General features: G+C 37.5%; 1 protein-coding gene across 1 annotated transcript in view; it reads left to right on the forward strand.

Annotated features, from left to right (window-relative positions):
* IPO7 (importin 7) overlaps positions 1–24,254 on the forward strand; it is a 47,766-nt gene extending 23,512 nt beyond the window's left edge. The window contains exons 9-25 of the mRNA XM_084630590.1: positions 4,701–4,835; positions 5,695–5,794; positions 6,987–7,063; positions 7,469–7,585; positions 8,552–8,641; positions 9,161–9,326; positions 9,906–10,066; positions 11,021–11,149; positions 12,913–12,979; positions 13,060–13,185; positions 13,493–13,590; positions 15,051–15,146; positions 16,203–16,423; positions 16,531–16,736; positions 17,753–17,959; positions 18,365–18,481; positions 21,857–24,254. Coding sequence (XP_084486716.1) covers positions 4,701–4,835; positions 5,695–5,794; positions 6,987–7,063; positions 7,469–7,585; positions 8,552–8,641; positions 9,161–9,326; positions 9,906–10,066; positions 11,021–11,149; positions 12,913–12,979; positions 13,060–13,185; positions 13,493–13,590; positions 15,051–15,146; positions 16,203–16,423; positions 16,531–16,736; positions 17,753–17,959; positions 18,365–18,481; positions 21,857–21,954 — 2,211 coding nt within the window. The 3' untranslated portion in view covers positions 21,955–24,254. The remainder of the gene's footprint in view (positions 1–4,700; positions 4,836–5,694; positions 5,795–6,986; positions 7,064–7,468; positions 7,586–8,551; positions 8,642–9,160; positions 9,327–9,905; positions 10,067–11,020; positions 11,150–12,912; positions 12,980–13,059; positions 13,186–13,492; positions 13,591–15,050; positions 15,147–16,202; positions 16,424–16,530; positions 16,737–17,752; positions 17,960–18,364; positions 18,482–21,856) is intronic.
* Positions 24,255–26,969: the final 2,715 nt, after the last annotated feature.

Below are 26,969 nucleotides of genomic sequence, written 5' to 3' on the forward strand. Positions count from 1 at the left end.
CAACTGCATGGTGGAAAAAATTCTTATAACATTTCTTTAATTGCAAAATCAAAAGACCCTCTGAAACACAAGAAAATAATAAGCAATTTCTGACGCATGAGGACAGGCTCAAGAGTTCCACTGACACTCTGTCGTGCACTCTGTTTTTATCAAAGAGAAATGGGGAGTAAATACACACTGTGGGATTACAAATTGTTCAAGTGCAGATTTGGCACAAAATCACTGAAGGTGTTCTTGGTGACTGTAGGCTTGCTCCTTCCTTCGTTGAAGAGCCATCTCCTATGTTTCTGTTTGGGTTACAAAATATCACTGATTGCCAATATGAGGTTCCCTTGGTCATATCTCCATGAATTTTCAGAAGGGTCCTAATTACTGTTTGAAAGGAGTAGAGTACATGTCTGCTCCTCCCATTACTATCTCCTGATGGGTTTCCCAGAAGAAAGAAGGGATCTCTCAAAACAAATGATAAATGGGAAGAATCATATAGCTCCAGCACCAAGGATCCATTATCTGGATGTGATCATAGACCCAGGATTTTATTTGAATAGTAATCTGAAGGTTATCCACCACTAAATTTTTGGACACGTCATGTCACTCTGACTGCTTGGTGAAGCTATTAGTTGTACTAATTTCATACAGAAATGAAGTTTCTGCACTCTTCCTTCTTCTAAACAGCTTAAACAGCACAGTGAATGTACAGCAAGTGGTAAGAGATTATCTTACCACGAGGGTGGCGGGGAACAAAACATAGCTTCTTCCAGAAAATGCTGAACTGGGAAGACTTGAAACAGATCACTTACCTGGGGAGTACATTCCAGATCCCACGTAGCACAGGACAAGTGGTCTGATAAGTCTATCAGCTGGCTGATGCTGAGACCAATTTGATTAGCTTTGGAAAGTATAAGTAATGTCAAAAGCAAACAGGTTTTCAATAATGCCATTGGTGTCATTTGAGCTGTCAAGGTTGAACCATCTGTATTGAAATGGGCAGAGCAGAATATAACTTTTATCCTACCACATTTGGTATCAAAGAACAAATGAACACCAGAGCCAATTGATTATGTTATGCTGAAATAAAGTGGGGAAGTGGAGCTCCTGTAACTAGGAAATTCAGGAACTTGGTTACAGATGTTAACATCCAAGAAAAAGAAAACTAATAATCTTTTCCAGAAGTAGATCTGGATGAACTTTCTTAAACCTGGCCAAAAAAAACATTTATACACATTATGCACATTCCCACGTCTAACAAAAATAATCTAGAACATTTGGGAGGGACAAAATCAATTACTTGGAATTATCTTCACTGTCTGAGACACCTGTGAATCTTTGACTGCTCCGCTGATGAATTAGGGGTGAGTCCAATGATAATACTCAAATAGGCATAGTCTTACTGTTAGGAGGGTGAGGAAAGAGGTGATCAAGAGTATTCGCACAGTATTCTGGCTCATAGAAAATCTTCACAATTTATTGTATTTTATTGTTCAAATTCAAACATTGAGGGAATAACAAAGGAATTACTATAAAGATGTGAAACTAAGTAATATCCGAGAATTGTACTGGATGGCCTTTCCCTCAACTTAAAAAACAAACAAACAAACAAAAAAACACTCTTGTCCAGGTTTCAGCTATTGCTCATTTGATAAGAGCAGCAAGGGAAAGCTGATTTCTTATTCATATGTACCAGCTTCAAGGAATCCTCAGAGATACTGTTATCCAACACAGAACTTAGATGATTTCTTGTTAAACCAGTTTTATATTCTAATCACTGCAGCCATATCTCTTTACGCATGTATGTGCTCATGCATAGCACACAGTGTAATTATGATGGAATTCCAATTTTGATTTTATTCCCCTATTTCGGTTGCTGGTAATTTAAATTTAATTTGAACTAAAAATGTTCAAGCTTGATCTCGGACCAAAGGTGAAGTTTTGTGGAGAGTTTGAGTAAAATATATTCAGCTGCTTCTGAGTTCTGGATGTGTGTTTGAGTTATAAGGTTTATTTTAAAAAAATTTTCTCCATATACTGTGTACTCATAACTCAAATGGCTGCATTGACTTACTATATTCCTTAGATTTAAATATCTACAAAACAAACCAAGTTCAAATCAAGTGTAAAGGAAATTGTTTCAATAGTTTTAAGTATTTAAAGGGGGAAACTTTATCAAGTAGTAAACATATAAGTTGTTTGATCAATTTAAATTTTTGAAAAGGCTGTGTACATGAGCCCATAGTTAGAGATGACAGAATTTAATAGCTAGATAAAGGAACTTACTATCAGTACTGATAATCTTTAAGGGAATTCGATGCAAAATTGTATAATTTAATGCTAACTAATGCTAAAAAAACCTAAGCTCTCTGAAATCAGGAAATGCGGAAGGTTGAAAGTTTTAACACTGGTCCCTTATGCTTTGCCTTCTATAGTATGGTCTCTTGATATCTACTCATTGTCAAATACAATATATAATACAAACTGGAATTTCTGATGCAACCTTACATGCAGGAAATAACATTACAGGATATGTACTCTTGACTTGGCTTATATCTCAACAATTTATGTATGTTGTTTAGCCTTTAGTTGTGCTCAAAGTCGGTAGTTTGGAATATATTTTAGAATACTACAAAAGTAGAATGATTTTGAACATTGGAGCCTATTTCACATTCATAGGTTAAATATCACTAAGCATAAAATATCTTTAACTACTGAAGTGATTTCCTTCCCCTTCTTCCCCCCCCAACTTGGCTTGTTTTGTAGCTTTTTACATTAGGCCTTAAAAATCAAGTCAATTCTGAATGTGTACTGTAACTTACTGTATATATAAGGCTGTATAAGACATTCCAACTCTATTGTTTAATTAACAGATTTAGTAAAAAGACTGTATTTTAAGGCATAACAGAGCTTAGAGAATCTGTTTCTTAAATACTTTATTTCTCAGTCTTGATGCAGAAATGTTAGGTTTTTTCCATGGAATATATTTTTAACCATCATCGTAGTCATCTTAATGACTGTAACTTTTCCAAGGAATATTTCTTAAATTAAAACAATTGAATTTCAACACTTTCAAGAAAATGATGGTATCAGATCAAAGTTTCATCCATAAAACAAACTTCATCTTCTGTGAGTCTCAAGACTCAATTTCATATCCTGTATCTCTTCATTTAGCTTACAAGAGGGTAAACAGCAGTTTTGATACAAATAAGGATTGCTTTTCTGACATCCCATGTGTGCCATTTAAAACCTAGGGTGTTTAAAGTCTTTGTGCTATGCCACTCTACTTTCTAAGGCAATGTATAAGCCATCTATAGTGGGATGGGTAAAATTCTGCATCTCCAAGTCTGCTAAGGTAATGAATGGGCTTTCAAACACCTTAATAGATCAGAGCCCAATCAATTTCAGTGAAGGCTAATACATAGGCAAAAATCATGAAACAATTTAGAAAGTAGTGATGTCCATCGTGAATATGTGGATAGATCCCTAGTTAAACTCCTCTGACAGTCTAAGGCAACTTTGTAATCTCATGTATAGATTTTTTTTTTTTAAACTGAATTATTTTTCAAAATAATTGGATCTCGTCTTCATCCATATTTCACTACTGGTAAGGTTTCGGAGGATTGATAGATGTGAATGACATTTTCCCAGTGGATACTTTTCTTTTAATCAGTTTTTCAGTCTTATCAAAGAGACAAAACATCAACTAAGCATAGAGACTGAATTTGACTTCTCCCTTTAGTCCCACCAGTTGCTTCTTTCAGAACAATTGTGGTATTACAGGCTTGGGCTGAGCTGCAGGGAAATTTTGCAGGATGTTGGTCCCCAGACTCGTCCAATCACTTGGAGATTAAATACCAATAATTAATGCAGTGGATCCAAGTTCTGGTTTGCAGTCAGCCCTTGGCTTGACAGAATTTAAATTGCTAGACTTACCTGGAAGAGCCCTATCCCCTTAGAAAAATAGGGCCAGGAGGCATACGAGAAGGAAAATGGAGCCAGCCCTCTACCCTCTCTGTTGCATGTTGTGTTTTGAATTAAGGGTTTTATTATACATGTATGTTATATGAGGTGACTGATACACCTCCATAATGCCATATTAAATTGAAACATGAAGCAGCAAACAGCTGGAAGGCCCCAGCCAAGGAGGCCAAGCAGTTTGGCAGGCCAAGCAGTGCAGCAGCTGGGTCTGCAAAAAGAATTGCAAGATGAATGTCAGTGGTGCTCATTAACTTCCTTATCTGAGGGGAGAAAGGACCCATCATCCTGTGTTGTGGTGGTGGGTAGAGTTAGCATGAGTCACTGTTACCCAGACAGTTCTGAGGCCCATCTTCTCTCCTTTCCCAGGAGGCATTTTCTGATGGTGGAGTGTGGAGAACTTGCACTATTGCTGCATGAGCCATACCTGTTTGGTTAAATAAAGGACTGCAGTCTCCAGGGCTGTCAGTCCACCATCTCTCATGAACACTATAAAAATTACCTGAGCAAATTAACTAAACTTGTGTTGAAGAATTGGACGTGGCACAGACCAGAGGAACCCGTCATATGTTAACTTAGACTAGTCAACACTATTGTAGTGTAGTAAAAATCTGTTTACATTTGCAAGACTGTGAGGGGCTTTTTGCGGGCGGTCCTGCGGATTAAATGGCTTCTTGGTTACTGGTAAGGTGTTCAGATTTCTAGAAGCTGTTAATGAGACTTGATTTTCACAGGTGTTGCTGAAGGTGCTGTATCAGTACAAGGAAAAGCAGTACATGGCTCCTAGAGTTCTTCAGCAAACACTGAACTACATCAATCAAGGAGTGTCACATGCTGTGACCTGGAAGAATCTGAAGCCCCATATTCAAGTAAAACATTTTCTGGGAATAGCATCTAAATAAACAAATTACTATGTATAAGTCAGTTTGTTTATAAACTCTCTATCCCTACTAGAATTTAAGGTGTATGAGCTTGTATTATAAATTGTTTATTGAGCTTTCAGGTCTGCTCTGGGGAAGCACATCTTGTTACATTAACATAGTTGAAATATTCATTTTCTCTGAATGAAACAAAAACATTTGCAATATTTAGGCCCCAGTCCTGCAAAGACTTCTACTTTAGGCTTGTGAATAGTCCCATTGATTTCAAGCATGTGTCTTTGCAGGATTGCAGCCCCACTAAAGGCTAAAACCCAGATTGATTGATGCTCCTTATCGTGGACTTGGACGCTCTTTTAAAATGTAAAACATAGAGTGCATTTGTATTAGTATCATAATGACTTAATACAATGGTGTGAACTAAGACATCCAAATGGAAACGGCTTTAAATAAGCCCTCACAATATAAATAAGATCCCAAAACAGTCATGCAGTTTCATCAGCAGCCCTTTAGCATACTGAGCCTAATAGTTAAACTATTGTATTCTTAATGGATCAAGAATTGTACATACAATGCAACACCACACAAATTCAGAGTTAATGCCAGCAACAAAATTTATGCCACCTTTACCAGCTCAATACTCCATTACCCAAAGCAAACACAATGGCTTGCATTGCATTGCAGGTCGTCCTTTAATTGGAAGCAGTTGGCTTTTATCTGTTATGACCGTATAATCCATCCCATATCTAAAATTGATGTAAGAGAAAATTTTAAATTTTTTCAATAGAAGAAAGCAAATGATGATTGATTTAATAGGTTACGTCCTTTTTTTGTCACACTTTAATTGCAGGGAATTATCCAAGATGTTATATTTCCACTGATGTGCTATACAGATGCTGATGAGGAGCTGTGGCAAGAAGACCCATATGAATACATACGTATGAAGTTTGGTGAGAATTTTAAAATTTACATACACATTAAAAAATATAATGCCAAATGAAGCCAGTATTTTAAGAAGTGCATTGTGAAAATAGAGGTAACTAGGGTTTTTTGGTTTTTTTTTTTTTGTTTAAGTGTAGTGCACTTTTCTTAAGTGAGGTAATAGATCAGTGCTTGTCAACATGGCTACAGATACCTTAAATGCAGCTATCTTGGTTCTCACTGTAGGTGAACAACGTGTGTGTGTGTGAACACAACATGTTTATATGGTGGTGCAATAACTTCTTCATAGCTGTAAAAGAGCTAAGTTTTAAAATTACAGAAGGTTGTTTAGATTGGCTAATGCTGTTTTTTGTTTTTCTTTAAAAATGCAGTTAAATTTAATAATTAAAAGCATGTATGGCTTACATACAGTAGCTACTTTTCAGATGCTGATCTTTACCATGTGCCAAAATTTCTTATTACAAGGTCAAGTAATGCTTTACACAAGGCATAATTCGAAATAGATGTACCCATATAGAGACTAATATAGCCATGGAAGTTTTGGGTGTTCTGTTCATTTTTATGATGTTTTCCACTGGCTCTTCATTGTCTTTTGAAGTGTTCTAAAAGTCTTTGTAGCCTGTTCAAGAGGGGTGTGAAAGTGAAGGAATTGGACCTTCATGAAGGCTTTTTGATACACTTAGGACTTTAGGCTGCCTAGGATCCCCATGGGATATTCTTTGCCCTATGGGCTAAACCCCAAAATGCAAACCATATGGCCATTGACAAGGGTTCTGAAAGCCTCTGAAGAAGGTTGAATAAGAAGAGAATTAAAGACCTAGTTTGTTTTCAGCTCTCCCAGTTTTGCCTCCTATTACAACTAAAAAATATTTTCCCAGTGTAATTAGTGTGTTAGATCTTTTGCAGATATAAGAGAAAGTCCTGGCCCCGGGGATCTTACAATCGCAAAAATTTGACGACATGCTGACAAAGGGTGGAATGTTTCTGTGCCAGAAAACTCAAGTCCTGTCTCGTCTTGTCATTTCAAAGTTTAATTTTCTTATATGAGAGCTGCGTTGAAATGCTTGTAATATCAAGGCACAGCTGGGTGACACGTCTGAATACTGTTGCTCTTATTTTACATTAGATCCTTAATTTATTTTAACATTATGAACTGCATTAATGGACAAAAATTTATAGACTATTAAATTTATTTAATAGATGTGTTTGAAGACTTCATTTCTCCTACAACTGCTGCTCAGACATTGTTGTTTACAGCATGTAGTAAAAGAAAAGAGGTAAGCTGTTTAAGGATTAGCTTTGGAGTAAACAAACCAAATAGTCTTATTTGATATTTTCTGCGCAACTTGCTGAGATATTTGAAACAAAAGATAAGAATCTATTAAGGTGGTTGTAAATCTTCCTGCTTAATACATAGGAACCATAATGTCACAATAATCCAATTGTTTTCTAGAAGTTTTTTTTGGTACTCATCTGTTGGTATGAATTTACTTCTTGAGGCTGGATAGCCATATTTGCTAATACACCCAGGAGTCATAAATCAACATGGTGTTTTAGTGATGGCATAAAGCAATGCCTAAACCCAGTCTTTTGAAGAAAAAATGAAATACATTTTAACAATGAGAGTATTTTAGAGACCTGACTGAACTATTTTTACTAACACAAAGCCCTTATCAAACTAGGTCCTGCAGAAGACCATGGGCTTTTGTTATCAGATCCTCACAGAGCCAAATGCTGATCCCCGTAAGAAAGATGGTGCTCTACATATGATTGGTTCCTTGGCTGAAATTCTCCTAAAAGTAAGTACTGATTTCTAGTGGGTTTTCTGGTTCTGTTTCCTTCTCCTTTTCTACCCATCCCCTCTACACCCAACCCAGTATTGGAATAATCGAGATTAGCTCTCTAAATTTTGGTTTAGATGTCATGGTACAACTCTTCCATGGTGGAGCTTAATTATTTGGCTCTTGAACAGTTGCAGACTTCATTATACAAATCTCTTGCAAGAAGCTAGACTTCAGAAACATACACATATAGTTCTGGTGTATTGACAACAAAGGAATGTGGATAACTGAATGACTCTCTGACAACATTCATTATAAATTATTTCATGAGACTTATTTTAGGTTCTTGGAACTGCTGTGCTGCCCTTTGATAAGCAGTAAATTGCTACATAGGTTCTTCAGTTCCACTTGATGATCAAATTCCTGGTTGTTCATGTCAGAAAATTTGTTTGATCAGAGAGAGCCTACTGATTTAGGCTTCATTTTCTTGTATAAAACTAGTTGTGTAACAGGTTTAGCAACCTTGTTTGCTTACGGTAGCAGAGGATGACGTGGAAGAAGCTGATTTCTCTTAATTTGGTTTTAACTGATCCATCTTTTGAGGTGGTTGCCCTTTCGTCCTTGTCATAGGTAGTTTATCTTCGGTCTAAAATAGAGATAGAAACTGCAAAATAAAGAAGCCTTAGTGAGCCAAAGATAAGAGATTGTTTGTTTAAAAAAAATACTGCACCATGAATCATTGCTCTTAATTGGTCTTGTTGGTTGTGATAGTGAATAGATAGCAAACCATGCCACAAAGTGACAGACGGGCTAAGAAGGGTAAAAAGTCTGTTTTTTCTTTTGTGGTATGTTGAGACATCACACTGTCTCCTTATTTACACTTTTATGTATAAAATAAGATTAACAATAACTCAATTTTTTTCTCCCGCTTCTGGCTTTTATTTAAAAATACCAACTGATGTAATTGCCTTAATATTCTTGCAGAAGAAGATATACAAAGATCAGATGGAGTACATGTTGCAGAATCATGTGTTCCCTCTCTTCAGCAGTGAGCTGGGCTATATGAGAGCACGGGTAAGAATGTATAAGGTTTACTTTTATTCACTTGTTGATCTACAATTGAATAGCTTACAGTTTTTACTGAATTGTATCTTGCTCTAAATGGACAAACTATTTGCATCCCTCCTATAATAAAGTAAATTCAAGTTTTAATCATAAGTGTTAGTTTCTTAAGATGTAGCAACATATAATTTTTTAAATGGCTGCAGTACTGTGTGCATAGTTTTTCCTCTGTGTCTGGTGGTATGGTCCATTTGCGTTTTGCATTTAGACCATACTGCTCACACAAAACCTGTGGCCAAAGATGAACTTGAGATCATAGTACTGGTCTAGTGATGTCTCAAAGACAAACCTACCACTGGCCAGCCTCCAAACTCTCAAACATCTTCATTTGTAAAAGTTCTTAGTATTTTAGTTAATAAATAACATCTGTAGTACTAATTAATTATTCATTATTTTCTTGGAGAACTGACAATCCACAAGTGTTGTTAAAATGACCACTTTCTGAAGTTGTTAGATGCATTTTTTTCACAGGCTTGCTGGGTCCTTCATTATTTCTGTGAAGTTAAATTTAAGAGTGACCAGAACCTCCAGACAGCCCTGGAACTCACAAGACGATGTCTGATTGATGATAGGGAAATGCCTGTGAAAGTGGAAGCTGCCATAGCACTTCAGGTTTTGATCAGTAATCAAGAGAAAGGTACACTTTTTTTTTTGTTCAAGTTAGAGAAAACATCTCTGTAACATTTCTAAAGAAGACACAATTTAAGCAGAAAAAATATAATACACTATTTTCATGGGCTAAGCACTAATGTACTAGTATCGTAATTACCTTCTGGGAGATTCGTTTTATATTACCATTTCTATTCATGGTAATTTGCCAGCTGTAGTTAGAACAAGTGGAGTGCTTGACATAAGTAATTTTTGGACAAGGAAACTTCTGTTGTGGCTCAGCAAGCTTAGAAAGAAACATAACCTGTAACATATAATTGCTGTATTGCTGAATTCCCAGCTGCTATTTGGAGTCTTGTAATAGTTATTTGTTAAGTTTTTTGCTGTATACAAAATTTAATATGAAGTGTTTCATAGTACTTTGTTGATACACTTTGTCTCTCTGTTGGCTTTAGTTGTGTAAAAAATATATGTAGGCTATTACATGTCAAATATTTCAGTAGTATTAAAGTGTGAATTTCTGGTTTTCTTAAACTGATACAAGGATTTTTATAACAAGAATGTAAGAATCAACATAATTGGTGTTTTATTTCTACTTACTTTGCAGCTAAGGAATATATTACACCATTCATTAGACCTGTAATGCAAGCTCTGCTTCATATTATAAGAGAGACTGAAAATGATGATCTTACCAATGTGATTCAGAAAATGATCTGTGAATATAGTGAAGAGGTTACTCCCATTGCAGTAGAAATGACCCAGCATTTGGTAAGCCTGTTTGGTCACTTTGTACGTGGGAAGTTTGTTCAACATGAGGGATTTTGTTCCTTATATTCAAGATGGTTTGTCATTTGCCAGCTGATTTTAGACCAGCCCATTTAAACCCGTTAATGCAGATGTTTCGCATACCTTGTGTTCAGAAGCTGCTGTGTTCTTAGCACAATAAGCAAATGTCTTCCATAGAGAAATAGTAATCCTGATTTTAGCCATGATAACCCTTCACAGCACACTTCAGAATCAGATTAGAGTAAAAAGTCTTACTGACCTCATTACTAAAGTTATTAAAACAGAAATTTAGAAGCAGTTTTTGGTAGTAAATTGTGGGTGCCAATAGTTAGATGTTTTAGGCTAAATTAGTTGCATCTGAAAATTTCCTGTTGTGTTCTTGGGACATCCACATAGCATAAGTTACCTGCAGTTTCATAAGTACAGAGGCCAGGTTGCTGCTGATCTCAAAATCAGGCCCTTTGTGTTTAGGTTTAATGGTTTATAATGAACTTCACTTTTCCGTTTCCTGTGAATTAGTAATATATGTACAGTAATCCACTTTAGCTATCTGGTACAAAACTACTAATTCTATTCTGTTTTTGAATCAGTCATCTCTGTTTTTGTAAACTGTTGAGTTAGCTCTGGGGTCTGTATTGTAAATGTTATTTCTTTATTTATAATTGCAAATCTACTTTATTCATATACAGATAAACCCTGATTATTCAAATGACTTTAGACAGAATTGAGAAATTTGGGATTTTGGAAAATGGGAATTTGGAAAAACAAAATTCTGATCTTGAGGGATATTTCAAATAGTTGGCATTCACCTGTACTGATTTTTTTAACACACGATATCTTAAAAGTTCAGTGTACAGAGTCTCAAACCAAGCGTACCTTCTTTACTTAAACTACTTGAGTGACACACTTACCTGGGATTTTACTGTTACTGTGCAGGCAATGACATTTAACCAAGTCATTCAGACTGGACCAGATGAAGAAGGCAGTGATGACAAAGCAGTGACAGCAATGGGAATTTTGAATACCATTGATACACTCCTCAGTGTAGTTGAAGATCACAAAGAGGTAAGGAAAAACTGTTTCAAAGCAATTAAGTACCCTAAGATGCTGGAAAATAGTTATTGTACATTGAATAAAAATCCAACAATATGCTTTCTGCCAATGTTTTAAAATCCTTTTAGTTAAAAATCTGTTAAGCTTATTTACACCTACACACACAGGTATAAAATCATAACTATGTTGCATGTACAATCTAGGAGCCATAACCATTTAAGATCTTGGACATTTTACACATTTCTGTAGCAGTCCAGATACTTGGATATAATTCTTGTGTACCAGCAAATAGAGGCAGTAACCACTAAAATTGAGTGATGTCATTTGTTCAGTTTGTCTGTAGCAAATGTAACAGTCTTGTCAGCTGTACTGACAAATGTCTGACTTGGTGCCGTCTACCCTTGGAGGAAAATAAATGCGTCAGTAATCAACTTACAATATTGTGTCCATTTCCTGCTGATGTATCAGTTTGCTGTCTGCCATGCAGCAAAGTATTGGAAAATCTGCATAAGGCCAAACTCAGTGTAGGGTTTTTTCTTTATTGACTTTGGCATGGTTGGCACTTAAAACTTACACCGGCATATCTGTCGGTCAAGGGTATGAAAAATATTCACCCCTGAAAGACATAGCTCTGCTGACCTAATCCCCATTCTAGACAGGGCTGACCTAGTTACCGCCTCTTGAGGAGGGGGATTACCTACGCTGATGGGCGAAGCCCTCCTGTCTGCGTTAGTAGTGTGCACTAAAGTGCTCCAGCTGTGCAGCTGTACTGCTGTGCCATTTTAAGTGTAGGCATTCCCTGACGTACCACAGTGGTGCAGCTGCATCTGTTCCACCCAGGTGTTTCTAGCATAGACATATCCTGCAGCTACACTAGGGGGCTCTGCTGGCATAACTCTGCCAGCATAGCCTCTGTAGTGCAGACACAGCCTTAGTCTGTGTTGTAAAACATTCCAGCAAAGATTGATGTAGCTACATTACTGAGTGTTATGCTACTACAGCTACTGACTTCTGACAAATGTTTTAATTCCATGGTGCCTAAACGGCTTGGTACTAAATATGTTCTTAAAGTTCCAGAGATCTTGGTTAAGGAAGCATACTAAGGGTATGCCTATACTGCAATTAAAAACACACAGCTTGTCCATGCCAGCTGACTTGGGTTTGGGATAAGAGGCTGTTTAATTGTGCTGTAGATGTTCGTGCTTGGACTGGAGCCTGGATCATGGGAGGGTCCCAGAGCTCAGGCTACAGCCTGAGCCCAAATGTCTATATAGCCATTAAAAATCCCTGAGCTAAGTCAGCTACCACAGGTGTCTAATTGCAGTGTAGATGTACCCTAAGACTTTTGTGTCAAAGCTCATAACGTGATGCTGCCATATAACAAACCAAGGGACGTTCTGGTTTCTTGACTAGTTTACTGTGGTGTTATATGTATTCATTTATTATTTTTTTAATGGGGACTAAAAATGTTACTCAAAAACTAAATTAAAATAAGAGTAACAGTAAGTATAAGCAAAAACATACCTAAATGAGATTCCTCCAAGATCCAAAGAAGAATGGTGTTCCAGGAAAAAGATGGCATTAAAGAGAGGCTAACAGATCTTTAGCTATAATGGTGCAGTTATAATACATGTGGTATTCAAGAGATATGTAATCTTGTAATGTTTGTTAGAAGGTGACACTCTAGTAAAGGTACTTTACAGAATTTTATTTTAAAACTTATTTAAAACCAGTTTTTACATGTGCTTGAAACTCATTTAAACTTTCTCTTTCAGATTACGCAACAATTGGAAGGGATCTGTTTGCAAGTTATTGGAACAGTTTTACAGCAGCATGTTTTAGGTATGTGTCTCCTTGTTTGTGTCAGTTATTTGCCTGTCATTAGCATTAAATTTAGTGCTAAAGTGCTACTTCCATTTTAGAATTCTATGAAGAGATCTTTTCCTTGGCTCACAGTCTGACATGTCAGCAAGTCTCTGCACAGATGTGGCAGCTTTTGCCTCTTGTTTTTGAAGTTTTTCAGCAGGATGGCTTTGATTACTTTACAGGTAAGAAATCCTAATAAAAAATGTCTTAAGATTAGTGGGTTTGATATATTTGTGTTGCGGCATAAATGAAATAAATTTCGATTGCAATTTAACCAATGTTCAGAACAGAGTTATATTTGCTGTACGTTATTTTGACCAAAATAGTTTTGCTTAAGCCATCTATATAACCAGGTTTGTCAGGTGACATCCTACTATAGTAGCCAACACCATGTTTAACTAGCTTACAATAAGCCTGAAAGCTATGTATTAACAGCTAGTGTTGTAAAAAAATACACAGAACGGCTAATTGATTATTCTTATTTAATAGATATGATGCCTCTCTTGCATAATTATGTAACTGTCGATACAGACACGCTTCTGTCTGACACAAAATATCTTGAAATGATCTACAGTATGTGTAAGAAGGTAGGTAGACTCCTTCTGTCTAAAACTTACTGGCCTGTGTACAAAATGGAAAAAATTTTTTTGTAAAAATGTACTTCCTTTTACAACAATAGACTCTCAAACTGGAGACTTTTTTAAATTGTATCCTTCGGATATATGTTGTTTGGTATTTGCCGTGACTCTGCAAGGAACAGCAGCTGAAAAAAAGGAATTTACCAGGTCACTATCAGGGGTTTAGTTAAAGTAAACTCCCTCCTGCCCCCCAATAAGTTGTGCATCACATAAGAATATTAGAAATATGCACGGGCAATGGCTGGAGTCAGTCGTCATCATCTTGTATTATTTGTATTACAACAGTGCCTAGAGTCCCATTTGAAATTGGAGCTTTATTATGCAAATATGTAGTAGGAGATTAAATCTAAATAGACAAGATAAATAACGTGGCAAGTGAAACAGGCACAGGGAGATGAAATTACTTGCCCAGGGCCACACGGCAGATTTGTGGTAGAGCTGGGGATAGAACCCTGGTCTCCTGGCTCCTGGTTCACCATCTTTTCCACTGGACTACATTGCCTCTCAACATTTTCTGTCCTTGGCATTTTAATCTTGTCAATATGTAGGGGTATATCGCATTCTTTGGAACCTTAGCCCTAGTTAGCCTAGGGAAATGCAAACCTTCTCAAATACAGTTCGTTTTCTCTTCAGGACTTGTGTATTGTATATGTGACTCTTGTTATCTGAACTCTGCACCAAGCTGCTCTTTAGATTGAAGTGCTAACATTATTTCCTTTGGTTGAGTCTATGATTGGAAGTGTTTGAATTTTGTTGTGAATAACTTATCTGAAGAGTTATAGCCCTTTTTGTGTTTGTGAATTATCTGCAAACAGGTTGATTTTTTCATCTGTTTATTTTGTAATTGAGTAGTTCTTGCAAACAAACCATCTTAATTATTTGTGACCTGGTCATTGTCAGTTCTTACTACTTGTTGTTTTCTATTAGTGCCATGTGGTTAGTCCTAGATTTTTATAGTATTTTCTGGTCCCTGGTTGGACAACAAAAATGTTATAAACAGGCTTTATAAAATTCTATGTGAATTGTTCAGATAACTATTCAGTGAATCTTTTGCACAAATAAACGTTTTCAAAATGGCTAGAAGCACTTCTTATGCACGTACTCCTATAAACTTGTATACATACTAAGATTCAACATTTTTGCAGCACAAGTAGATGGTTGTTAGCTGCAACCATTTTTTTTGCTCCACTTACATATCTCCAGTTATGATCCTGAAACTTTGTTGAAGTTTATTCCCTTTTGATTCTCTTCTTCACTGATGAAAGCTGGAAATGGCACTCTAGTTTTTATAGGACACTAGTATTTTAATAGAGATCTTAGTTGTAGATTAACTTCTCAGAGAAAAACAGAATATCGAAAACATCTTTTATCCATAAGCAGAAAACTAACAGTAGTCTACTGTTTTTCAGGTCCTTACCGGAGTTGCAGGAGAAGATGCAGAATGCCATGCAGCAAAGCTATTGGAAGTCATCATTTTACAGTGCAAAGGGCGTGGCATTGATCAGGTTAGTTACGTCTGCTTGCTATCTTAAAATCATGTGACAAAATCCACCATGTTTTAGTGAAACTAACAGTATCTGCTGAGATATCATACTGCAGTGCTAGGAGTATTATTAGGCAGCACTGGTAGAGCTAAAGAGCATACTTTGCCTCCAGAGGTAGAGTGCATCTGACAATCCAAAACACTTCCATGCATGAGGGAGCACAGTTTAAGAGCAGACTACCTCTTTTCGCTGTTGGATTAAATTCTGTAATGCACTTGAGTGCAAGGGAAAGATTTAATGGACCACATGGCAGCCCAGAATGAAGAAAGAGGGTGAAGCCCATAGCATCCCTTTTTGTACTGGCAAAAAAGCACCATCTGTAGGGACGCAATAATTTCTTCAGATTGTGTTTTAAAGAAAACTTAATCTGTGTTGAAATAATACTGCTAACCCTCTGCTTAGGGAAGCAGAGAAACTATTCTCACGCTTCTGCTGGATATCTTGAGTTACATCCTGTAATGCTGTTCTCCAGTATTAATAACTGACATTACTACAGTCAAAAGTCAAAGGTGTGTTGTTTTTTTTTAACATGGGAAGTGACTAAGTCTGTTTTCTGGAGTTACTGATGTTCATATTCTATTTACACCAGCTAGTTTTTTAAAAAACAAGATTACAGAATTATTGGGGAATTAAACATACACTTAAATATCTTTAGCATGGCTCTCATGGGTAATATTACAAACCCAAGTACTACATATAGGTTTACTCACAGTTAATGATGTATTTCATTCATGTTGGCTTGACTTCTACCACCAATTTAACGCTGAGGTGTTAATATCCTTGCGTTACTTACTGTTTTATTTCATCTATGTGTATAATCTCAGGTATATTTGTGCACCAGACTGCTTATTCAGCAGTGTTATGTACCATTCTGCAACTGTACCTATGAAATACTGTTGTTAAAAGTTATATATCTAATTATTCCATGTTGTGTATATAATTAACTCTTGCTTTTGAGGGGGGAAGGATGTTAGAACCATTATAAACTCAGTATTTTAATGGATCAATCTCTTCCAGTGTATACCTTTGTTTGTGGAAGCTGCATTAGAGAGATTGACCAGAGAGGTGAAAACAAGTGAACTGCGAACGATGTGCCTCCAGGTTGCCATAGCTGCTTTGTATTACAACCCTCATCTGTTATTAAATACCTTGGAAAATCTTCGTTTCCCCAATAACGTGGAGCCTGTCACTAATCACTTCATTACACAGTGGCTTAATGATGTAGACTGTTTCTTGGGGTAAGCTGCTCTCAGTTTGAAGACTGCCATGTGTAGTCTACCACCTATTTTCTATTTTTAGAAATTGGAAATAAGTAGATATAAAATGTTGTTGTTTTGAATTTTAGACTTCATGATAGAAAGATGTGTGTGCTGGGCTTGTGCGCTCTTATTGATCTGGAGCAAATACCACAGGTTTTAAATCAAGTTTCAGGACAGATCTTGCCAGCTTTTATCCTTTTATTTAATGGATTGAAAAGAGCATACGCTTGCCATGCAGAGCATGAAAATGACAGTGATGATGATGATGAAGCTGAAGAAGATGAGGAAACTGGTAAGGAAACCGAAACAGTACTGTTAAATTTCAATGTCCCCTCCATGTCCGACAGTCTCTAGAGCATGGGGACGGCCAGCCCCTTCCTGTAATTCCCCACAGTCCTCTACCTCCACAGATAAAGCTAGTGCTGGGGCTTTGGAGCTTCTTTTTAGCCCTTTTATGGATCAGTTTGGCAATTTTCCTGACTGGAGCAGAAGTAAACTTTTTTTACGGATGAGATTCCTGGGCTGCTTCTCTCCAGAGTTGTCTTGGGCCGGCTCTTTTTATAGACATCCCCTGATTCCCAGGGGGTTATTGCTGGGACAGACCTTTCCCCCTTGCATCTATTTGAACCATGAGTGAGGGGCACAGAAAGAGAGCTGTAGGTGGACCTCTTGTTCCTCCACACTCCAGCTGTGCTACAGAGTGTCCCATGTTCTGGTGCTTTGAATCTGTATCTGAAACAGCACCTTCCTGCCTGTTCTAGCGTAATGTAACCTCCACCTCATCAGCTGTCTCCACTCTATCCAACAATCATCCTTTCCAATCTCTCTGATCAGTCTTCCTCCTCTTCAGATCTCTTCTTTGTCTTTCTGCATGAAGTTCAAACTTTTACAGAACTTTTGCCTGTGTCCACATCTATAGTCTCCATCACTTTCCACCTCTCCCCATGCTCCTGCCTGGACTTTTTAAATGCTAAATTCCTTGGGCTTAGGGACCATGTCTTGCTTAAATTTCTGAAGTGTCATGCAAAATTTTTCATATAAGTGTATTTATTAATAACTAGTTTCTTGTGGCAGCAACATGTTCCTTTCCTACTGCTCAGAAGATAAGGAAAGGGACCACAAAGGAAAGTGTGACACTGGTAGAGGTGGAGAGGAGTGGCCCCTTTTGTGTGACACCACATTTTTATTGATTCCATCACTGATCAGTATAACCGAAATCATACCTGAAGATAACAATTTGATTCTGAAGATAAAAATCTCATTGCTTTGTATGTAAAAGAGTCCTCTTCTGTGACATTCGCCTTACAGAGGAATTAGGGAGTGATGAAGATGATATTGATGAAGATGGACAAGAATACCTAGAGATTCTGGCAAAACAGGCAGGAGAAGATGGAGACGATGAGGACTGGGAAGAAGATGATGCTGAAGAGACTGCTCTGGAGGGCTATTCAACAATTATTGATGATGAAGACAACCCTGTTGATGAATATCAGATATTTAAAGCAATTTTTCAGAGTAAGAACTGTATTTCATCTGCTAGCTGACAGTTACATATTTTAATTCAATTTTAATTTGTTTTTGGAAAATTAAATGCATAATGGATTGTCGTTTAGTGACAAATTATTAATTTTAGTTCCCTCCCTAGAGAGAGAAGTCAGTGTAGCTTCCTGGGTGGGAGAAGGGAAGGTTGAAAGCAGTTAGAGAGATTAACATTTTTTGAGGCATTTTCATTGCTTTTTAGAACACTTGTATCTGTTTCTGAAATACCACTTTTAAGATTTCTTGTATTCTTAGTATTGTCTCTTCCTAAGGGGAGACCAAGTCAAAATACAGGCTGCTTTCTGATTAAGGTGGCAGTGAGAAGAAGTTCTGAATGATGGAATATTCTAATGAGATGAATTGTCCTTTTTTTCTTTGTAGCAATTCAGAATCGTAACCCCGTTTGGTACCAAGCTTTGACACATGGTCTTAATGAAGAACAAAGAAAACAGTTACAGGACATAGCAACTCTAGCAGATCAAAGGCGGGCAGCCCACGGTACCTTCCCATTCATACTTTATGGCATTTATTATTTTTTACTGTTTAAAAGTTGATATGCTCAGTGCTTCACAAGACATGCAACATGGACATACCCTATCCAAAAAAACTTACATGTTAATAAGACATAGAGTGTGTGGGTTGCAGTGGGAAGCCCAAAGGAGAGAGGATAATTAGTGTGTTTTGAATAGTTCAGCATTAACTTACAGCTTAATGTTTTAGCTTTTGATAATGTAACACTGTCAATATTTCTGCTTAAAATTGTTTACTGAATAGTGATCTCTCTCGAAACATATATTGGAGGTGGTTCAGACTTGCCCACAAGGTTCTAAGCCCTTCTGTACTTCTGCCTGTTTCTGTGCCTCCAGTGATCCAAATAGAGTAATGTCTCTGTTCCCACCATTGTAGTCTTAACTTCTAAAGCTGATTGGGAGAGTAGGCAGCAATAAGCACAACTTCCATGGCTTTGCTCTCCAAACAGGGACCACCTGCCACGCTCCTTTGTTTTGTTTTTTGTCTCCTCCCCCATCACAATGGAGCAGGCAAACAGAACAAGCTGAAGACCATGAGGTACGCAAAATACAAGGAGACCTTCCAGGAGTTGGAGGAGCAAAGTTCTGCCACAGTTGTTCTCTGCTCATGTAATCTCACTCTGCTGGGTGACAGGCCTTGGTCTATGTGGCTTGTTTGGGTCTGTGGATGCTTCTCCTCCCCCATAAAGCAGAGACTCTTTTAGAGTCTCCTCTGCAAGTATGGATCAGTCCTCTTCATCTCTTGGGACTCAGCAAGTTGGAATTTCATCTCCATGATCAAGGACTTTTTAGGGGGAAGTCCAAAACTCCAGGCCTCCCGTCCACTTAAGGGAAAGGATGTCCCATTGGAGGTTCATTCCAAAGTGGATAATCAAGTCACCTGGCAAGGAATCTAGAATCCTCCTGACTGTCCTTGACTTATTTCCTAGCTGCAATCATGTCGGTAAGAAGAATCTCCAAAATCTCTGCTCTTGAAGAACATGTAACTGACTGTACCATCCTTGAGGACTGTGTATTTTGTACTCCACAGTCTTGTAACCAAGGTTTACCTTTTCCACCCTGCTCCCCACATCTCCAGTGCCTCACAAGCAAGCAGTCTTCCTTTAGCTAATACAAAACCTCAACACATGATACAAACAGTCTGGCATATTGTAAATGTGAGCAGTGGTGCAAATAACTTAGTAGAGCTGACCGTCTGGAAAGCATTATTTGTTTCCTTTCTTTCTAAATGCCTGGGCCTGAAAGCATCGAGACCATCTTTAGTTAGGGTGGATCATGTGGTACAGTACACGGAATATGGTCTCTGGCAGCCTGGGCAGAAAGGGCATCAACCACCGGAGGATTTCTCTAAAGTGGCCACTTTATTCATTCATTAACAGGTTTATAAAATACTACAGTATTAACCATCATTTTTCAATACAAGCATAATAGATTAAAGTTCTTAAGATTAGAAAAGAGAATATTTTCCTTCTGTTTCTTACTACTTCCTCTCGCGTATGTCTGATTGGGGATAGGTCAAGATCCAGATTGGAAAATTTGTTCTTTTCTTGGACTGACCTCGTCCATTCTGCCTTATCTTCAGAAGTTCTTCAGATATATCTTCTGAGTTCATGTATATAATAGGATTGAATAGTAACATAACGAATCAGACCAGTGGTATGGCTAGTCGAGAATCCTGCCTATCTGCAGCCAGTAACAGTTGCTTGAGTGGAAAGGTGCAAGAAACACAGTAAGCAACTATAGAATGACCCAAAGGGAAAGGTGTTTGTTTTTTTTTCCTAATCATTATAAGAAGATAGTTTATGCTCTGAAACATGTTTTCAAATGCTTGGGTTTTTTAATATCTACTATTGGAACTCTGGATGTCTTTATGCATATAAATGTCCAGATCTGCTTTGATCCCTGCTAAACTCTTGGCCTTAATGATACCTTGGGGGAGTGGGCTCCACATGCTAACTGTGCATGTTATGAAAAGGATCAGTTTTAAATTTTCAGCTGTTGGTTCTTAGCGCAAATTAAAGCAACTTTGAGGCTCATGTAATTTACATCAGCTGGTAATGTGTTTACGTGCTTATGTTAGCCAGGGATTGCCCATAGCACAGAATCCTCCAGCTGGGCCCTCTGCGACTGAGCACACTTCTGACTTGCCCTATCTTGGAGACAGTTAGAATGTAGTCCACTATTGCTGACTCTATGCCATGCAGGAATTTCCCTAACTGAACAGCTTTTCAGTCCCTTTACAGCACTGGAGCAGTGCACAAGGCTCATGGCATGTGCAAGGTTTTGGTTCTCAGTGTTTCCTTACTGCTCTGGAAGAAGTATTTGTCTGGTCTGAGTGCAGAAGAGGCACAAACAAGTCTGAACTGCCCCTGGTATTTGCAGGAAGAGAGGCACCATTCAAATGCATCTGATCGGGAGAGAGTGTCTCAGAGAGGAAGTAATCAGGCAACTGTATGTTGTGCCTTTGATATATACTAGTCTTGATTTGTGTGTCCATTGTAACTTATGAAGAGACACACCAAACCTACATAATTTTTTAAAAACGCATGGAAACTATATGACCAGTCAATGTGGTCAGAGTTCAAATGTAACCGTTGATCCCTTCAAGATGAGGTTAGAGACGTGGACTCTGTTTGATAGAAAGAAAGGTAGCTGAGATTGAGAATTAGAACTGGATGAGTGGAATGTAGAGGGGATGTTGAATAATTTAGTGCTTTTTGTTTTTTATAGTTTGCACCAACCTATGCAGTGTAGCAGCCTTAACTGGAAGGAGACGGTTTATTTTGTGTGTGTGCCCATGTGCATAGAGAACAACTTTCCTCTCCTCGTTGTTCCATTTATATTTCCCCTCCTACTGTTGAATCTGGGCAGGAACATTGAATTTTTCATTGACGTTCAAATGGTGCTTATTTAGTACAAGTACGTGTTGTTTTTTTTTTAGTGACTTGATTGACTGGTTCGTAGAATATCTCTTGTTAAACAGAAAGCATTGGAAGTTCAGTAGCAATCCAGTGGCCAGACTTTCAGCTATGTTTGACTCCTATTCAAGAACATGTCACACAGGAAGCATTTCACTTAAAAACTGTAATTTTTGAATTTATTATTAATATTCTCCGTAGATTTTTAAATCATAGTAAAATCTATTGCCAAGATTTTCAAAAGTGACTAGCAATTTTTGGGTGCCCAATATAGACACCTTAAAGGAATCTGATTTTTAGACTGTTGCTCAGCAGGTGCATTTTTGGGTGTCTCAAGCCCCCAAAATCTGAGGCATTCACAAACCGATTGTGATACTTACATTTTTTGATATCTTACATTCTACTAAAATATTTTTGTCTTTCAGAATCCAAAATGATTGAAAAGCATGGAGGATACAAATTCAATGCTCCAGTTGTGCCAAGTTCGTTCAATTTTGGAGGTCCAGCCTCAGGAATGAATTGAATTATCATTTTTCCTGCTACTGTGTGATTGTAGTGAAGAGCTTGTGTTCCTCCCAATAGTGGTTCCAGAACTGGTTCATGTTATCTACAACTCACTCTAAACGAATTGATAAATAGATTGGACAAAAAAAACCCAGGAAGTGGGACCTGATCATGCAACCTAATACTGGAAAGCAAACCAGAGGTTTTTTGAAGATAGGAAGAACCTGACTTGAAAGCTTCAAATGACACACTGTGGAAATCTGAAATCAAGAGGGGATGTCATGAAGGCAGCTTTTCTTTTTCTGAGGAAAAAATAGGCATGGGCTGCAGGACTATTTAAAATGTCTCATTTACAGGACAAGCTAGAAGGCTGATTTAATTTTGACACTTGTGGCAGTATGAGTATTGGCCCAATTTCCTTCCCTGTCCCTCCTCTCTATTGGGTGTTTATTCTTTTCATGTAAATAAGATAAGGTAATCGGATAGCCTTACTTAATCTTCATCATTTCCATTCATCAAGATTGTTCATATGTAGAATATTGGACACTTATTGTAGCACTACATAACTGGTAAATCTGTAAATGAATTAGCACTTTCATATTGAAACAAGCCTGCTAGCCTATGTACAAAATAGCAAAATGTTTGCTGTTTATTAAAAAAAAAAAAAGAAAAAAAAAAGGATGTAATGGGGAAAATAATTTCAAGTTTTAATTTAAAATTAACTAGCAGTTTTGTACCTGGTGACTTTGTGGTGCAGTCACCTCTGGTTGTGACTTGAATTCGGTTATGTAAAAAGGGGTTAGTGATATTTCATTGCTGCTAAAAAACAAACAAGAAAAAGGCAACACCCTCTGTGTCCTTTGTTTTTCTTAAAGCTCTCAATGTACAAGTGGAAATTTGGAGACAAAATCTTAATGTAAGCACTGAGAAACATTATCTTCTCTGAAGCATGTAAATTGGACATGAAATTCTGCTCTTAAAGAGTTTATTGAAGTGTGTGGATGAAACATCTATATATGCAATCTATTAAAAATTAATTCGGCTAACTTGGGCTTGATCTATGATTGCAGTTTATTCCTAATTTTGCAAAATAATTCATCCTGTTTTTTTCCCAGCAACTGGTAGTGGCTTTAACCACTACATTTCCTTCCCTGTTTTTGCACTCCCAGCATTAATATGTGCTCTGTTTGCCTGGTCCAGATGGGATGTTTGAGGTTTCACCAAGCTTTCACTTTTGAAGCCATACTTTCCCCCTTCATCTCCAGCTGTTATAGTACCTCGTATTTTAGCTAGAAAGGCAAAATAAAGTTCCCTCTGGGACCACTGTCAAAACCACTCTATCTAGAAGCCAGCAGTAAGGTGCTGTGAATGGGCTGGTTTATTGCCCCCTTTTTCTTCTCTGAAAATCTAAATTAATAGTTTGATCCTGTGTTGAGATCATTGGTGTCAAATCTTTTAAAGCAAACATTCTTTCTTTTGGCTGTTTTTATGTGTCACCTGCTGTTACAACTGATATTAAACAAGCTACCTTAATTTAAATGTAAGCCTCCAAATCTTAAATGCAGGTTAAAATGAACTGAGTTTATATCTGTAAAAAATGAAACTGAAATGCACATATATATAGATATATATATATATTATGATATTCAAAATGCAGTCTTCAGAAAATTGGTTTGTGTGGTGTGTTTATTTTTTGAGTCAACAGAGTAACAGGTATCCAGAAGTTGGGTTTTCCTTGAGTTTGACCAGTAATAGTTACTACTTTTTGGCTTGTCACACAACTACTAGGACTGTTCTGAGCAGGGCTAATGGACGTTTCACTTATGCCTCTGTTTTGGATTGCCTTTCTCTCACAAATCTTTCCATGTGCACAAAAACCAGTTCTAATGTGAAAGACTAGTCCAAGGCTGTGATGGAATGTTTCCCTATCTGAACACTTTAAGGGGATATGTGTAAGCAGTTTGTGGAATGAAGGAGTAGGAAAGAATGGATATTGCATCTGGTATAGAAGAGCCTACGGTTAGCCTTGAGCCTGGGTATCCTATATAGAGATGTAGTATGATAGCCCCATTATCACTTGCTGATTCCTAAAAAGGTTGACTGGCAAAGTACATATTTAAAATAAAACTTCTGAAAATGTGTATTCATTGCAGGCCTCAAAATGTGTTCTTCTGTTGAGGTGGTAATCTCAAAACTTGATTTTGCTTTTGTGGCAAGGTGGTACAAGATATTATTACAGCATTTACTTTCCTGTCCATTCCTGAACTTTGAAAGCTTCCCTAATTTAACATGTTAAAAATAAAATACTGTATTTCTAAACTTCCACTTGTGGGGCAATAATTTATCTACTTATGCTTCCCAAGTATTAAAAAAAAAAAAAAGCTTAGTTTTTGGGTCGGTGAGCATGACAATTTGGGTTGCAGGGAGGGAAATTTTGTGTGTGAGGGTGAAAAAATTGAGGGAAAGCTAATGAGAAGCTAGTTTCATGGTTATTTAGAGTTTGAATAGTTATATTTCTTGAGTCAATGGAAAATTTCTGTGTCAGTGTGAAATAATGCAGTCTTATTTCCGATGATTTCATATGTATCTCAAAATTGGTAGGAACTGCATCACTTTTCAGGGTGGAACTGGGATTTGCTTTTTCTCTTCTCCAACAGGTACGTTAGTATACAGTCCAAAGGAACAATTTTGCATTGGCAAGGTGATATGCTAGATTACCTATCAAGTTATGTTCGTCTTTTACTTTTAGTGATATTCTCATTGTACAATTCAGAACTGACTCCTTTTCTTGTGGGAACTTTCACTTATTCTGTTAGATTCTTTAAGTGTGTTGAGGAACTTAAAACCTGAGTGGTTTTTCTAATGTTGAAATTTTCCATTTGGATTAATATATCTAAACTAGATCTTCACCACTTATCTCGCTGCATAATTCCAAACACATAGCTGTAGACTTAGAATATCTTGGACTCTTGTTCTAGTTACATCACTCCTTATTAAAGTTTGCCTTATCCTGCTAACTATACTTTTTTCAAGCAGACATTCACAGATACAGTGCCTCACATTCCCCTTAAAAACTACACTTTTAAAGTTTAAAGCAAAAGTCAAGATATCTTTAAAGATTTGTGAAACCTTGTGAAGATTTGACATGCTCTGGCCCTCAATAGCTTATCGTAGGGAAATTTCAAATGTCTGGTTTAGAAACCATTTTCTTACAATTCTTTCTGTCCTGGTCAGAAGTCATATTTCATGGATATTTGTCCAATCCAGGTGAATGAAAGCAAAGTTGTTTTTAAATAGAAATTACCATTCCTGTTCAAAATTAGAGTCCTGTTTTAGGTTGACATTGGTCCAGTATTAGATGCGTCCAAGGTAGTTTGAAGAAACCCCCTATCAACAAAAAGAAAAGGAGGACTTGTGGCACCGTAGAGACTAACATTTATTTGAGCATAAGCTTTCGTGAGCTACAGCTTACTTCATTGGACGCATGTGACAATTATGGAATAATGTGCCCATGGGGAAGTTTCTTGTCCCACTTGTTAGTGGTTGGCTTATATCTACGGCTTTGGATTTTTTTATTTTAACTGATAAACACTGATACAAAATGAAATTAAAATACATTTTATTTTATATATCTGGCAAATACTGGAAAAAACTAAACGATTACTTGTATCTAAGCACTGGTGTACACAGAGCAGTAATGTGGACCGGGGCAGGTGATTTCTAAAACACATTAATATGCATTAATTGGTCACTATGTACCCTGCTGGTGTGCACTAAATGTCCCTAGTACATTTTAACAGTGCTGTTTGAAATGACTATGTTAAAGCGCACTTGGGAACATTACAAAGATTGCTCATTACAGTACATACAGAAGAAGCCCTGAAAATCCCCAATATTTTGGACATCTACATCAAACTAAAACATTGCTAAAATTAAACATCTCAAAATGAAATTAACAAACTCCTAAAATATAAGACCTATTTATCTCCTATAGCATGAGTATTTATATCAACAAACAAAAATTCAAAGTGTAAATTTATGTTCTCTAGATATAAATGTCCATCTTTTTTTGATTCCTGCTAATACTTGGCCTCTGATACTTGGTTAATCAGATAACTTTAAAAAAAAAAAATGCTGTCTTTTGACTGTCCCATGGTAAGCAGGAGTGCCCAATCTTTTTTCAGTCCTTTATACAAAATCTCTTAATGTCTAATTTTTATTTCCAATGTGAACCCCTTCTATCTTCTCTTGAGAGATTGTTCAGAACTGAACATAGCACCAAGTGAGGACATAACATTAATTTTACCCCAGACCACTAGAGGAAGACACAGCTTTTTTAGTCCTCTACCCCCCTCTGACTCAAGACTCCTCCAGACAGATCTCCACAAGGACTAGTCACTTCTCTTCAGCTCTTGAGGCTCAACAATGACCATTCTGCAACCCAGTGTCTTCCCACAATCTGGATCTCTGGGTTTCTCTCCTCTACAGGTCACAAAGGCGGATCAGTGTTTTGGTGTTCCACAGTCCAGCCATGTCCCCTCTGCTCCTGCTTACTGCCAGATTCTCTGCCTCTGCAGCAGCAGGTAGTGGTGGTTTCTTCTGCAGTCACCCTCGTTCCTATTTTAATTTTTCTGCTTAGCTTGGGGGCTCTGTGGAGCAGTATTCTGTCTCCTCGCCATTCTTCCTCCTCCCTGAGTTGGTTAACCCTTTAGGGATTTAACCCTTCGTGAGCCTCTGCACATCATCTTCCTTCTCTGTCCCTTACAGGCATGGCAGAGCATCCAGGAAAGCACCAGGTCAAATCCAAGAGGTGCTTTACAGGTAAGGCATCCTTCCCAGATTCAGTAGATGGCAAATTGTACCCAGACTTCTGTCACTAATTCTGTTAGGTTCCAGCGCTACAAATCAGACAGGCAGATGTGGTCCCTTATGCACCAAGGCACCCATCACCCCAGTGGGGGGAAAATGGACCAGGAACCCCAGTGCAGAGCAGGGAGAGAGTCCAGAAGTAAGATGGACCAATCAACTCAGGGG

This window comes from Lepidochelys olivacea, assembly GCF_965140295.1.
Source record: "Lepidochelys olivacea isolate rLepOli2 genome assembly, chromosome: 6".
In the NCBI taxonomy this organism is placed as follows: Eukaryota; Metazoa; Chordata; order Testudines; family Cheloniidae; genus Lepidochelys; species Lepidochelys olivacea.